The 12,726-nt window shown below is 42.8% G+C and overlaps 1 protein-coding gene across 1 annotated transcript in view; it reads left to right on the top strand.

The window, feature by feature from the left end:
* Positions 1-12,687, top strand: part of baiap3 (BAI1 associated protein 3) — a 32,166-nt gene extending 19,479 nt beyond the window's left edge. The window contains exons 14-34 of the mRNA XM_052048300.1: positions 908-1,011; positions 1,086-1,203; positions 1,370-1,494; positions 2,431-2,521; positions 2,625-2,681; positions 2,772-2,869; positions 2,961-3,016; positions 3,481-3,628; positions 3,750-3,873; positions 4,755-4,895; positions 5,239-5,334; positions 5,576-5,791; positions 6,174-6,242; positions 6,320-6,399; positions 6,894-7,002; positions 7,084-7,149; positions 7,346-7,429; positions 7,936-8,056; positions 8,347-8,470; positions 9,217-9,422; positions 9,709-12,687. Of these exons, the coding sequence (XP_051904260.1) occupies positions 908-1,011; positions 1,086-1,203; positions 1,370-1,494; positions 2,431-2,521; positions 2,625-2,681; positions 2,772-2,869; positions 2,961-3,016; positions 3,481-3,628; positions 3,750-3,873; positions 4,755-4,895; positions 5,239-5,334; positions 5,576-5,791; positions 6,174-6,242; positions 6,320-6,399; positions 6,894-7,002; positions 7,084-7,149; positions 7,346-7,429; positions 7,936-8,056; positions 8,347-8,470; positions 9,217-9,422; positions 9,709-9,812 (2,337 nt within the window). The 3' untranslated portion in view covers positions 9,813-12,687. The remainder of the gene's footprint in view (positions 1-907; positions 1,012-1,085; positions 1,204-1,369; positions 1,495-2,430; positions 2,522-2,624; positions 2,682-2,771; positions 2,870-2,960; positions 3,017-3,480; positions 3,629-3,749; positions 3,874-4,754; positions 4,896-5,238; positions 5,335-5,575; positions 5,792-6,173; positions 6,243-6,319; positions 6,400-6,893; positions 7,003-7,083; positions 7,150-7,345; positions 7,430-7,935; positions 8,057-8,346; positions 8,471-9,216; positions 9,423-9,708) is intronic.
* The last annotated feature ends 39 nt before the right edge of the window (positions 12,688-12,726 follow it).

Below are 12,726 nucleotides of genomic sequence, written 5' to 3'. Positions count from 1 at the left end.
TAAATCTTAAAAAGTTAACATTCTTATTCTTTTTGTTTAATTTTTTGGAGGAACTCACAGTGTCATGTCACTTGTAATCTATTTTTAGAAAAGACGCGTGAGCTACTCATGTTGTCCTCGGGAATAACTAGTACCCGCTGGTACCATTTTATTTATTTATCCATTTTAGGACAGTGCACATTAATCAACAGAGCAGGCATTGGTGTTTGCAGTATGTCTTCCGTCCTGCTCACCCCTCCCCTCTCTGCTCGCCAAGAAGGAGAAAAAAAACGTAATTGCAGACAATTGCAAAATGCTTAATCTTGACCCAACCCTGACCTTTCCTCTACCATGACTCTGCCCTGATTTAAAAAAAAAACAACCCCCCCCCCCCAAAAAAAAACACATTTACAAGATTTACTTGGTTGTTGAATTTTACATTTGGTTCATATGCAGGCACTCCACAGCCCCAACTATTTGAACTTGTATGTCTTTTTAAAATTAGGCCCCGTCTACCAAGGACGTATTTGTACGTCTAAGTCTTTTTTTGCGTCATAGAGAGGAGGAGGGTGTGATGCAATCTGAATGAGAATAAGTCATTTGCATTGTAAATCATGTAAAAGCATCCAGTTGGTGGTAGTGGTGCCCAGGAATCACCATTTTCATGAAACGTAGCCATTTGTAATACCGATTGCTGAAGAATGGAAAAAGATAGAAACACATTTTTTTCTGCTAAAAGACGAGAATCTAAACTATATTTTGGTAGGCTGCACGTTTGTATAGCATTAGAACCAAATATTTTGTGGGCCTTGCAAGATCAGTCAAAATCCAGTAAAACTCTGGGATTGAGGGGCTTGCTCCAGTGAAAATGGCTGGGATTTAATGAGTTTAATGAAATTTGAAGCGTGACCCTGACGTCTTTTGCTAGCGTGAGCCGTACAACTGGAACGGGCAGGTTAGCCCACCCGGGTGGACGGTGCTGACTCACCATGCTGTGCAGACGGACCTCACCCGTCTCCAACAGGCCATTATGTGAGTTTCTATTGCACGCTGGTGAAAATAAAACCGCGGCTATCATACTAAAAAGGTTGCGTTTTCCGCCTCAGTCGCTGGCAGTGCTACAGCGGACACCATCGAACCCAGCGGGTGTGCTACTCCCTGTTGCTGCGCCTCCTGAGGGCCATCGATGCAGAGTGGGACCCTCCCTCTGTGAGAGGGGACCTGGTAGGCTCTCCACCTGGGGGCACCTCAAGGGGGGGTCGGCGGGGGGTAAGGGTCATCATCTGAAAACGTCGGCCTCATTAGCTCGTCACTGACATTCACAGAGTTGTTTTGGTTTCGCCCAAAATGTCTCTGAGCATAACATGGGGGAGGCGCTTCTTGTGTCCAGGAGAGGCAGCTGTCAGACAGCTTCAGGCTGTACACAGAGCACTGCCTGTGCCTGATGAAGAACATGCGGCAGGTTTTCCCCTGCACCAGCGCCGCCGCCATCACGCGCTATGAGCTCATGCTGAGGTAACGCCCCCGCTGCTGCACAACCGTCGCATCGCATCACATCCCGTCGCATCGTGTGCCGTGGCGGGAAACGTCTGACCTTTTCTCGCTGCCCACCAGCCGGCTTGGCCATGCAGAAACGTGAACCCTTTATCCACTTAGCCGTCCGGCCACCACCACCAACACCACCGTTTCCTACGTCAAATTTATTTCAACTTCAGTAAATTACTCCAAAATGGCAAATAGCTTCAGCTTTTTACATTGCCCAAAGCCAATTTTCAAAATAAAAGTTCATGTTCATGTCAACTTTATTGTCAAATGTGCTACATGTGCAACATACAGCACAGATGAAATGTCTTTCCTCAGGAGAGAGAGGAGCCGCTGCGGGTGCCCGCGCCGCCATCAAAAGAACAGTTAACATAAAATGACAAATAATACAAGACAACACATAAGAATATAATACAATATAGAACATAAAAGTAACACACTATATTCATAATCCACAGCGAGTAGGTTAGGAAAGCAACCCAGCTTTTCTATATCAATAATACAAATGTTATTGGCAATTTGTTTATTTATGTATTAGTTATTTTTAGAGAAAGAAGCAACTTTACCTTGTCAGGGATCATCGCATATCCTATTATATGCATCCATTTTCCATGAATGGCATATCTGCTCTGACCAGGATTTGAACCTTGACCTCTGTACTTACCACGGAGCCATCCAGGCACGAGTTAGTTTTGTAAGAGTGTTACCAGCGTCGGGCCTTCAGGCTTCCCAAATTCAATCCTCAATCCAGTTTGCTGGGTCATCATAATTAAACCAGCTTCGGGTATCTCAATCTGTCCAAAATCCACAGCGACTACTTTGTTCGTGCATTCTGTGCATACATACATTTGGAGTACAATAACACAGAACGACTATCGTCGTTAAATGGTGTTCTTACTCCTCCACCAGGGGGATCGGCTACATGCAGAACATGCGGGCCTTTAAGACCGTTTGTCCCCTCCGTAACGAGCTGCACTTGGACATCACAGCCGCCGTGAAGGTAACGACAGTGAAAGGGGAATCATTCCTCTGGAGTCTTTTTAATGAGATTGCGTTTGATTTTAATGACCGACTACTTTGAAGTGACTTCACCCTCTCCACAGAAAGGAACCTCTGAGTGGTATGAGGGCCTCATTGCGCAGTACAAGGCGGAGGATGGGGTATGTGCACGCAAGGGGGAAACACTTCAGCGTTATTTTGGATGGTACCTCATTGTTAAGAATGGCAAAATTCATGTGTTTTGGATGTAGTCGCTGGAGGAGCACCTGAAAAAAATGGTCACGGTGGTGGACGCTGTCTGCGCAGACATTCAGAGAGCTCAGAATATCTACAACAAACTCTTCTACAGGTGCAATCGAGGCTGGAACTTTTTGCTAACGTTTACTCGCATTAATATTCACCTCTAGGTGTTTTTTTGTGTTTTTTTTTTCTCCCCACAGTGCGGTCAGAGTGGATTTCTTCAGCGTCTCCTACAGGCAGCTGGAGAAGCTGGTAGGTCTCCACAACCGTGAATCTTTGTTATTTCACAAATATGAGGTATGAAAACTAGCCACGGTGGGTTTTTCATGGGCTAAAAATTAGGACCTGACGGATCTTGATCTATTGAGACCAATTCGAACATTTGTCATCATAAAATTCCGATACCTGATTAACAATCGATTACCGGTTATTAAAAACTATATATGTAATTCCGATTAAACTGTCTTTGAAAAGAAGACCGATGGCTTTTGCCAACCGATGCTGGGCACTCACTGATAACTAGCAGCTAGCGGCTAGCTGCTAGCCGCTAACGCAACTGCTGCAACATTGTACACTGACAGCGTAATTATTTTATTTAATTTAATACATTTTCCTAAGCAAGGTATTCAATTTACCTGAAAACTTGTTTCACGTCTAACACCAATTATTATATTTTTATGGTCTTTTATTATTCTTATGTTATTTATTTTTTACAGGTAGCCGATGATGTCAATATGGCCATGGAGAGGCTTTGTGGCACCCTGGAGCTAGAAAGTTCCAAACTGACGCAGACGATGGGCGAGACCATCTTTGAGCTTTTCATGTCCCTGAAGAGCCTCCAGGGTTTCCGGGAGTTTCTTCCTCTCAAGTCCGTCATAGCCGCAACTCGCACACTTTCGCTTAGCCAGTGTCCTGTTACTTTTGTTCATAAATGCCATGAGTCATGCTTTTGTTCCCTGTCGTGTTTTGTTCGTCGTCCTCCTCCGCAGGGATGCAAAGATGTTGGCCTTAACGGGATTTCACAACTGGTTCAAGTCATCCATTCACAAGTTCCTGCAGATTGTTCACGACAGGTCATGTGACAGGATCTGCAAAGCAGTGGAGACGGACAAGGTAAGACGCCCTGCCCCTGATTTTTCACTCGTTTCTCAAGTGCGGTAACCATGGCGATACAGCTCTGCGTCATCTGCTCCACTGGGGTCACATTTAGTAATTGCTTCTCTATGACCAAGCAATGGATGTCTTTTATTTTTTTTTTTTCATTTTCACTGTTCATCCAGGAACACATTTTCAACTGATTCTTTTGCAAACATCATGTGGTATTGCCTCACCTGAAAGCAATATCCCTGAGGTTTTTTCACAGATACTATATTTGAAATGACAGGGGTCAAAGGTAAAAAAAGAAGAGCTCCCTACCAGTCACAATTTTTGTGACGTCATCTATTTTACGTGAAAAGTAGAACTAGTTCAAGTTGGACTGGCGGTTTCGAAATAATGGGAACTTTTTAAATGCATTTGATATTTTATAAATACAGTTTATGTCACAATTAATAAAATGTGTGAATTAATGGGAATGTATAATAAAAAAGAATATTGGAACTAATATACTTTTACATAGAATAATTATACTAACAAATGTTGTGAATTTCTTGTGAATTCATGGCAACGTATTGCTTTGAATAATTTTTAAAAAAATAATTTAATGAGTTCCAGCATCGATTATTACTGGAAATTATTTTAGCATACCCTCCGTGCACAGACGTCATCACAAATCAGTTGCACACAAATGAAATGTGGTCACCTGATGCAAATTTTCTTTCCCTCTCTTCTCCTTTAAAAATAATGACGCTTGACACACATTTTAATCACATGCGACTGATATTCCAATGAAGTCGATTCAAAAACTCTTTGCCAGTGTAGTTGCTTTTTGAATTGATATCTTGACACAATGCTCATAAGGTGTTTTTGATTAGGACACCTCGTATCGGTTTCAGATGGAAGCGGTGCAGCAGGCCAAGCACAGTTCCTCAGCGCTGGAAGTGACATCCTGCTTCCGGCAAGTCCGAGACATCTGGCTCCAACTGGCTTGGCCGGACTCTGCGGGAACATTCATCTTCGTCACCCGCTTGACCGACGTTAGTACCCCCGCGCTCGATAACTCGCAAGTTTGCTTTTGAAATGGCGATCGTTTCGGGAATTCACAGTAAAATGTCTGCAAGTGAGTTTGATTAGTGTTCCATGGATTAGCTGGGAATGGTTATGTAATTGATATAAAGTAAAAGACAATTTACAGGCATTAATGTCACAATTTTGGAATCAGATGATATGCCTGAAATTTAAATTTTGTTAGCATTCTTCTGACACATTCAAATTTGGGGGATATGACTGTACATTCAAACAAAGTTATTCCCCATTCATTTCCACGGAACGTTTCTAATTTTGCAATGTTGTGACTAATCCCATCCCTGCTTGTCTCAGAACTTTTGTAGCGAGGCTGTGTACTACTCAGAGATGCTCACGCGCAAGATTGAGAGGAGCCAGCTGGGCCGGGACCACAAGAGCTTCATAGTTCAGGTAAGTGAGGCCCATAGCAAGGCGTGTGTGGCAAATGGCAGCGAGATCCCAGCAGGGGCATGAAAGCGCAGCGTTGTGATAAAAGAAAAAAAAAAGCAAGTTGTTGCCTGTCAGTTATTCATAGCGGCACCCTGCCCTCTTTGTAGCCCTGCTTCTTTTCCTTCACCCTTCTCTCCACCTCCGCCCTATCTCTCTCTCTCTTTTTCTCCTCCTGCCTTCCTCCTCTTCGCTTCCCGCTTAGCTGTGCGTGGCCCTCAACGACGTTGAACACGTACGCGTCTTCCTGGGAAACCTGCCTCGCGAACTGGACTGGCCGGGCGTGGAGCGAGCCATGGAGGAGTCGTGCGGCGCCGAGGGCAAGGAACAGGTGTTCAAGGCTCTCAATGGGCAGCTCTTCAACATGGACCTCGACCTGCAGAGGGAAGCCAAGCACCTCATCATGCTGCTTACAGACAAGGTGCAACCACACCGTAACTTAAATCCTCTTTCACTTAGATTGAATTGAATACACAGGATATTTAATATTCAAATGGATGATTGTGATTTATTCTATTTTTTTATTGTGCCGATATTTTTTCTCTTTGAATTTGACGCATCCAACGCAACAAAATGGGAGATAGACAAGTAACGAGGACACCCCTATTTATTTCACCAAGACATTCCCCAAACAAAAACATTCTGCTCCTTACAACCGCGTGGCTTCGTAGTAAAAGAGTGCGAGTACTTGCCTGGCCTGCCAGTAGTCCTGACCCGTCTCCCATTGAAAATTTGTGGCGCACTTTGAAGCGCAAAATACAACGCGTCCTGCGTTCCCAACACATATTGTTGTTGACGTGCAGATGGTGCCTGAGCTTCGGCGTTATATCCAGCACATAAGCTTGTCTCCCGACTCCATCAACAACGACGACGTAAGGCCTCAAGTCACTTTGTTGCAATGACCGCGTGTGTGTTTGTAGCTTGAGTGTGTTCACGTTGTCGTGAGCAGGCGGTGGCCCCCCTCATGAAGTACCTGCAGGACACAGTGGTCATCCTCACCGACACGCTGGTGAAGGACAACCTCATCCGGTAATTACTGCCTTTGCCTCCCACCTTCCTCTAAATATTTTTATTATACCGGGCACAATGTGTGATTAGCATAACCATTATGATTTATAATTATACCTTCTGCCTAAATGCTTTTCCCTGGTGCCTATGATTTGCGAAGGTGGCGCAGAATCACAGATGACAATGCAAAATCTAAATGATGTATTTAAAAAGAATGACATTTCATGCACATTGTTCACATTTTAAAACGGGTCCCCCTAAGCGTACTGACATTCTTCCTGTCAAAAACACACAAAGGATAAAGAATTACAGCAAACGCAGATTAGAATGGCTCAATTTTGTGCGCCCCGTTGCGTCTTAATGCTAATGGAGACTACTGCTTTCTTTACGTTGATGACTGGGGGCGGAGCTTGGGCTATTCGGTTTTGGAAACTTTTCCGACCCCTCAAGAGACTTAAAAAAATGTGTGGTGTTTTGGGAGATTTCTAGAGACTGAATCTTTTTTGACTTATCAGGGTTCTTCAGAGCCTGTGGGAGCTGCTGCTGCGCATGATTCTGGACTCGGTCACAGAGAACCGAGGCGTTCAGGTGGAGTTCTACAACCGCTTCCAGTACACTGTCGAGGTCCGTGCTTGACTCTTTTCACACAGGTGCCGTTTGTGCGAATGTGTCTCTCAATTTCTCCATCTTTGTGTGCGCTCGTAGACCTTATTGCAATTTCTCCAAGGAAACGGTCTGTCCCTTGAAGATATGAAGAGCGGAGACTACAAGGTCATCGAAGACACATTTTCTTTTTGCTCTTGTGGCTAATGTTTTGATGCTAACGGTTGTCTCATGTGTATGATGCCTACGGCCGCTATAATCCTGATTAGAGAGTTGGAATGATTGCATGGAAATTATGGTAACCATTTCCAATCGACTGTAAGACAAGATCAAATGTACTGACCGCACAAACATGTTCCCAAAGGCCCTGGAGGAGGAGCTGAAGATGAACAAGTGTTCCTCTTTCGAACTGATTGAACAGTATTACTTGGAAAAGATCTCCCTGCAGGTGCGTTCCACCTCACCGGGCATCGATCCAGACACTTGTTCCCGTTGCACGCCACTTGTGGTTTTGATAGTGTTGTTGTTGTCAAATGGGGGGGGGGGGGGGGGGGGGGGGAACGATGAAAAGCTTGATTACATGTTGGACACTTTATTACTCACACCATCCATCCATCCAGATTTTTACAACGGGTTTCCTCGTTCAGGCAGCGAGTGAATCGGAGTCTATCGTACGTATAGTATAATTGGCTGTAAAACTAAAACAAATACTAAAACAAGAACGAAACAAAACATTTTGGGAGAAAAAAATCCCCCACACTAATCAAAACTAGCTAAAATGCTCCAGAAAATAAGTCATTAAAGCTAGCTGAATACAAAGATAAAATCAAAACTATAATGAATAATCCACAACCATTATAACTCTGACAAGCTCGCTGTAATGAACGGGTCTTCCCAAATAAGCGAGACACCCCGATGATACTCTGAGGCGGTGCGCATGTGTGTGCGTTACAGAAAACCCTCAAACACACACGCTTCGGTCGCATCAGCGTCAAGTGCTACTACGACGCTCCTGAGCAGAGGCTGACTGTAGAGATCCTGCACGCTGCCGACATCATGGCGCTGGATGCCAATGGTAAAAGCCCATCTGCTCCGAAAAACGGTTGGGTCGACAATTGTAAATGTTCAATCCGATTTTCCTCATTTGTGATTGAAAGTTTGGAGAAGCCCAAATCTGGGAAACATAAACAGACGAGACTAACACCATCTATGTACCCCCCCCCCCCCACACTCGCATTAACTCATTCAGTTCCAGCCAATTCTAGACCAAATTTGAAAAGACGTTTAAAAACGTCTTTGGGAGTGAACGAGTTAAACAAGATGAGGTTTCTGTGGTTTCATCATTTCTACCGATCCCGACTTCAGGTCTGAGCGACCCGTTTGTCATCGTGGAACTGTGCCCCCACCACCTCTTCCCGCTGGCCAAGAGCCAGCGCACGCAGGTGAAGCTGAAGACGCTGCACCCCGTGTTCGACGAGCTCTTCTACTTGTGAGTGCCCGTTCCCGCTCGTGTCATTTAAAGGTCACGCCGGGGGTGGCTTATGTGCTTTCGAATTTGTTATTGCTTCGCCACTCCATTTCCTCTTCGCAAAAGGTCGCTCCGGTATTACCTTTCTCCACCACCTTTTATTAGCAACATTACATCCTGTCGGCGGATTATATAGGATTTAACATCAAAGCTTATTAAGGAGCCGTTCTCTCCAAACAAATTTCAAAAAGTCCGTATTGAGGTTATTATGTATCCCCTAATTCTGCTGAGTTTTATTTATGCCTATTATTGTTGTAGTATTGAAGATCTGCTCCATATGGAAAAAATGCTCGTGGACCACAGGTGTCAAACTCAGGGCCCGGGGGCCAGATCCGGCCTGCCATGTCATTTTACTTGACCCAAGAAAGCAAACCATGTGTGTCAATTTGCATGAGCCTCACGAAAATGTGCACCGAAATGTCAAATTGTCGTGTAATAAATAAGAAATGAGATTTTGCAATCATATTGTTATCCTGTTTGCACTCCCTTGAACTATGATTGAACAAACTATTATAGTTGACTCATTTCAAAAATAGTAATCCAATCATTTGTCATGTACAAATAATAATGCGGCTGAGAGGATTGAAAATGTTTGTGGTTTCAACGACCCTTTGAGGGAGGATGTAACTCCGAAGTGGCCCGAGACAGAAATGAGTTTGACACCCCTGCGATAAACGATTGAATAATCCTAACTCACGCCTGTGCAGCCACGTGAGTCCCGAGCAGTACAGGCACAGATTTGCCTGCTTGACCTTCACCGTGATGGACTACGACTGGCTGTCCACCAACGACTTCGCCGGAGAGGCCGTGGCCCCGCTCAGCGACTTCTGCTGGCCGGGCAGGCCCAACGCCACGGCGGCCGGCAAGAGTGTGCAGCCCTTCATCCTCCACCTGTCTCGCAGCAAACCCAGCGGTACTCTTGTCTGCCTGGAACCCTCTCATGCACAAATTAGCCTGATATTTCGTTCTATCAGGAGAACCATTTTCATCGTCGGTTTAACGTGGTAGAAATATTTTTCTCTGCTCTTGCCTCGCGACGAGATTCACTACAACGAAGTGTGAATTTGCTACAGTGAAATACCCCCTCTTGTGAAACATTTCTTGCTGCAAACATTATTTCGTTGTAGAGGAGTTTCACTGTATCACTTTGTAGGGTTGCTGTTAAAGGTCTTCTTTTTTTTCTGCTTTCCGTCCCGCAGATAAACCGATCATGCGGATGCTGGACGCTCGGGTGGGCGACAGGGAGGCTCAGGAGTTTGTCCGGAGGCTGAAGGAGATTGAAAAGTCCATGGAAGAAGAGTAAAAAAAAAAATTGAAAAAAAACCATACACACAGAAAAAAGACGCCCTGGGTCAATGCGTATCAATGTTCTCTGACCATGTCTCGCCACCTGTGCTCTTGTACCGGTACAATGTTTACAATTTTCGGGTTGTTGTTGTTGCTAGGTATTTTTTTTTCTTCTCGTTTTTACAATATTCAAATTTATTGATTTGGTATGCATACCAAATTGACAAATTAAGAGGGAGTCACTGTGCGACCTGATGCTGTTTCAGTTGAACTCCATTTTAGGAAAAACTATATGTGACTATTTTCTTTTCATTTTTTGTTACGTTCTATTTGGCGTATATTTGATATGTTAGAATTCCAAACTGTTTTGTGGAAGTAGCACACAGTCGAAGTATGAATCTTTACCTCACGTGGGTTTTTGGTGGTTTTTGGATGGTGTTCGATGGGAGGAAGCTCAGGGTACAAAACTTGGCGGCGAATCATTGAACATTTTTTCCAACTTTGAGTCGTATTTGTAGCTGTTGTATGAATTCAAATGGATTTGGATTCGGGCCTTTAATTACTATTCTCAATTTAAAAAGACTATAGCGGATGTCTACAGCCAACAAAATCCGAAGGCTTTTTTGTCCCAAAAAGTAATTCACCTGGTACGGATTTATTTATTTATTTATTTATTTATGGATGTGCTGCATTGTATACTTCATTGGTTAATATTCCATCCTCCAAACCACTTAGAAAAGTTCTTGTAGCAAAATGTCGTATTATTAAGCGTACCGCGTCGGCCATCTTTGTGGAATGGGTGCGTTTGTAATTTTGTGCAAGTTTCTACTAAATTACGTCGACAAGATGCACTTTTTGTATTTTGATGTTGGGTATTTTAAAAAATAAGAGGGGAAAGGAAGGCAGTTTTGCTCATTCAAGTGTTTCATGGACGAAAAACGCTCATCCCCATCTTACGTGATTAAATTTGGTGAATTGATAAATTTCTTTACGAAAGAAGAAAAACATTTGAATGTATTCCAGTCATTAAGTGTCTCTTATCTGCCATCTTTGTCCCCCCGATATTTGTGGGTGCTTTGAAAATATTCCAGTTTTGATGCGTTAGTGTTAACACTCTGTGATATTTCCTCCAAAATTGTCGTGCGACATTACTAAACATTCCATTGCACTATCGAGCTCTCACTCTGTCGAGTTCATGTCATTTTAACTGAGTTTTACTTGAATATTTTTGTTGGCCATATAAAGTCTGTCTACATGATTTTTGTGATTTTTTTATTTCTTTTTTTTGTTGAAACATTTAAGTCAGACTTTGTCATTTCATCATGTCAAACATCCCCTACCCCCTTCCAAAAAATAGTGAGTCATAGTGTATTTTTAATCTGCGGTGTGTTGAAATGCTGAGTCACTGCTTTGTGTACAACTACCTGAAAGGAATCAAATGAAACCCTGAATGGCAGCGTAGGCACCAAAGCGTCATTCTAGTGCAGCTAATAAACTCCTTGCGTTTCAGATGACAAGAATGCTCATTCGTATTCCATTTTGAGCAATGTGTTAACATATGCACTTAGCTAAGATATACGTGAATAAAAATTCAATTCAATGTTAAATAGGACAATGCGTATGTTATTGTGAGTATTTAGTAGCATCAAGTGCTCTGGGATTATTTTTTTCCCTTTTCAAAGCTTCAGGAACGTTTTTTTTTTGTTGTTGTTTTCTTTTTTTTTACAAATGCATATAATAGCCTAAACTAGTCAAAATATTCATTGTTATGCTTGGAGCACAGCATGTCCATCCAGTTCGAAATCTACTCACAGTCGCAACTAAAACCTTGCATAAAAAACAATCTGATACCAAAATAAATATTCAGAGAAATAGAGAATTGTCGCATGAGCATGTTCTTGTGAGCATTTTCTTAGATTTTGTACTGTAGCGCTCTGAAATTAGGGGAAAATCTGGATTTGGGGGTTGATTAATAAAATAAGATATGTGAAAGAATGTAAACTAATATGTCCAACCCCAAACAATACAATGTGATAGACTTTGATATGATTCATTTTGTTAAAAGTACTGCTTTTCAGTCATCCCGTGGTGGCATGGTGCCAAGGAACTATTGAGAAGTGAGTTGAGGAGCTTCATTTCGACAAAAGTAGCTCTGTAGTGCTGCCTTGTGACAGCTTGGTTCCAAAGAAGTGTTTAGAAGTGATTTGAGAAGCTTCATCTAGACAAAAGTTGCATTTCGGTCCCATCTTGAGACAGTTTGGAGCTATGTTGAAGTGAGTTTTACTGTGAGATGATGCTAAACTTTTTGCAGAATCATTCAAAAATTATTTCAGCATTTTTTTATCAGTACAGGTGTAAACACCCCGGGCACCTTCATTGCCTCAATCTATGAAGTATTCTGAAAATAAGCACTCAACTTTAATCATGTTTCCATACGAATGAACCCTCCCCCCCCCCCCCCCCCCCCCAAATGTAAGCATTTCAAGAAAGCATTTACAAGGACACCTCACTTAAAAGATGATGATCTGCGCAGGAGTCAGTGGAACAAAAATTGCAGCATTTTTGATGACGTAAACTCTTACGGTAGCTTCTCGTGCAGTGTTGTGCCTTCTTTTTTTTTCTGAGGACTCGCTTTCGAAGGTTTTTAATCCATCAGAGGTTGAGCACAACACAAACAAAGGACAAATTTTCTTTGAAGCTCTTGGTACAAGAAATAACGTGAATTGGCACTTGGGGTGGATCCGAAGACGTCTTGTTATCGTTGCAGTGAATTCTTTGTCCTTGAATATGTAAATGACTGTTGTTGCTGTTTATTAGATAATCGAAACGTTTGAGATCTGTCGATGGACTTAAAAATGTAAAGTGAAAATAAAATGATGTTTACATTTCAACCACACTTGATGCTTTTTCCGCAATTTAAAACATGTCAT

This window comes from Hippocampus zosterae, chromosome 17, assembly GCF_025434085.1.
Source record: "Hippocampus zosterae strain Florida chromosome 17, ASM2543408v3, whole genome shotgun sequence".
Taxonomy (NCBI): Eukaryota; Metazoa; Chordata; class Actinopteri; order Syngnathiformes; family Syngnathidae; genus Hippocampus; species Hippocampus zosterae.
This window is presented reverse-complemented; position numbering and strand designations above follow the sequence as displayed.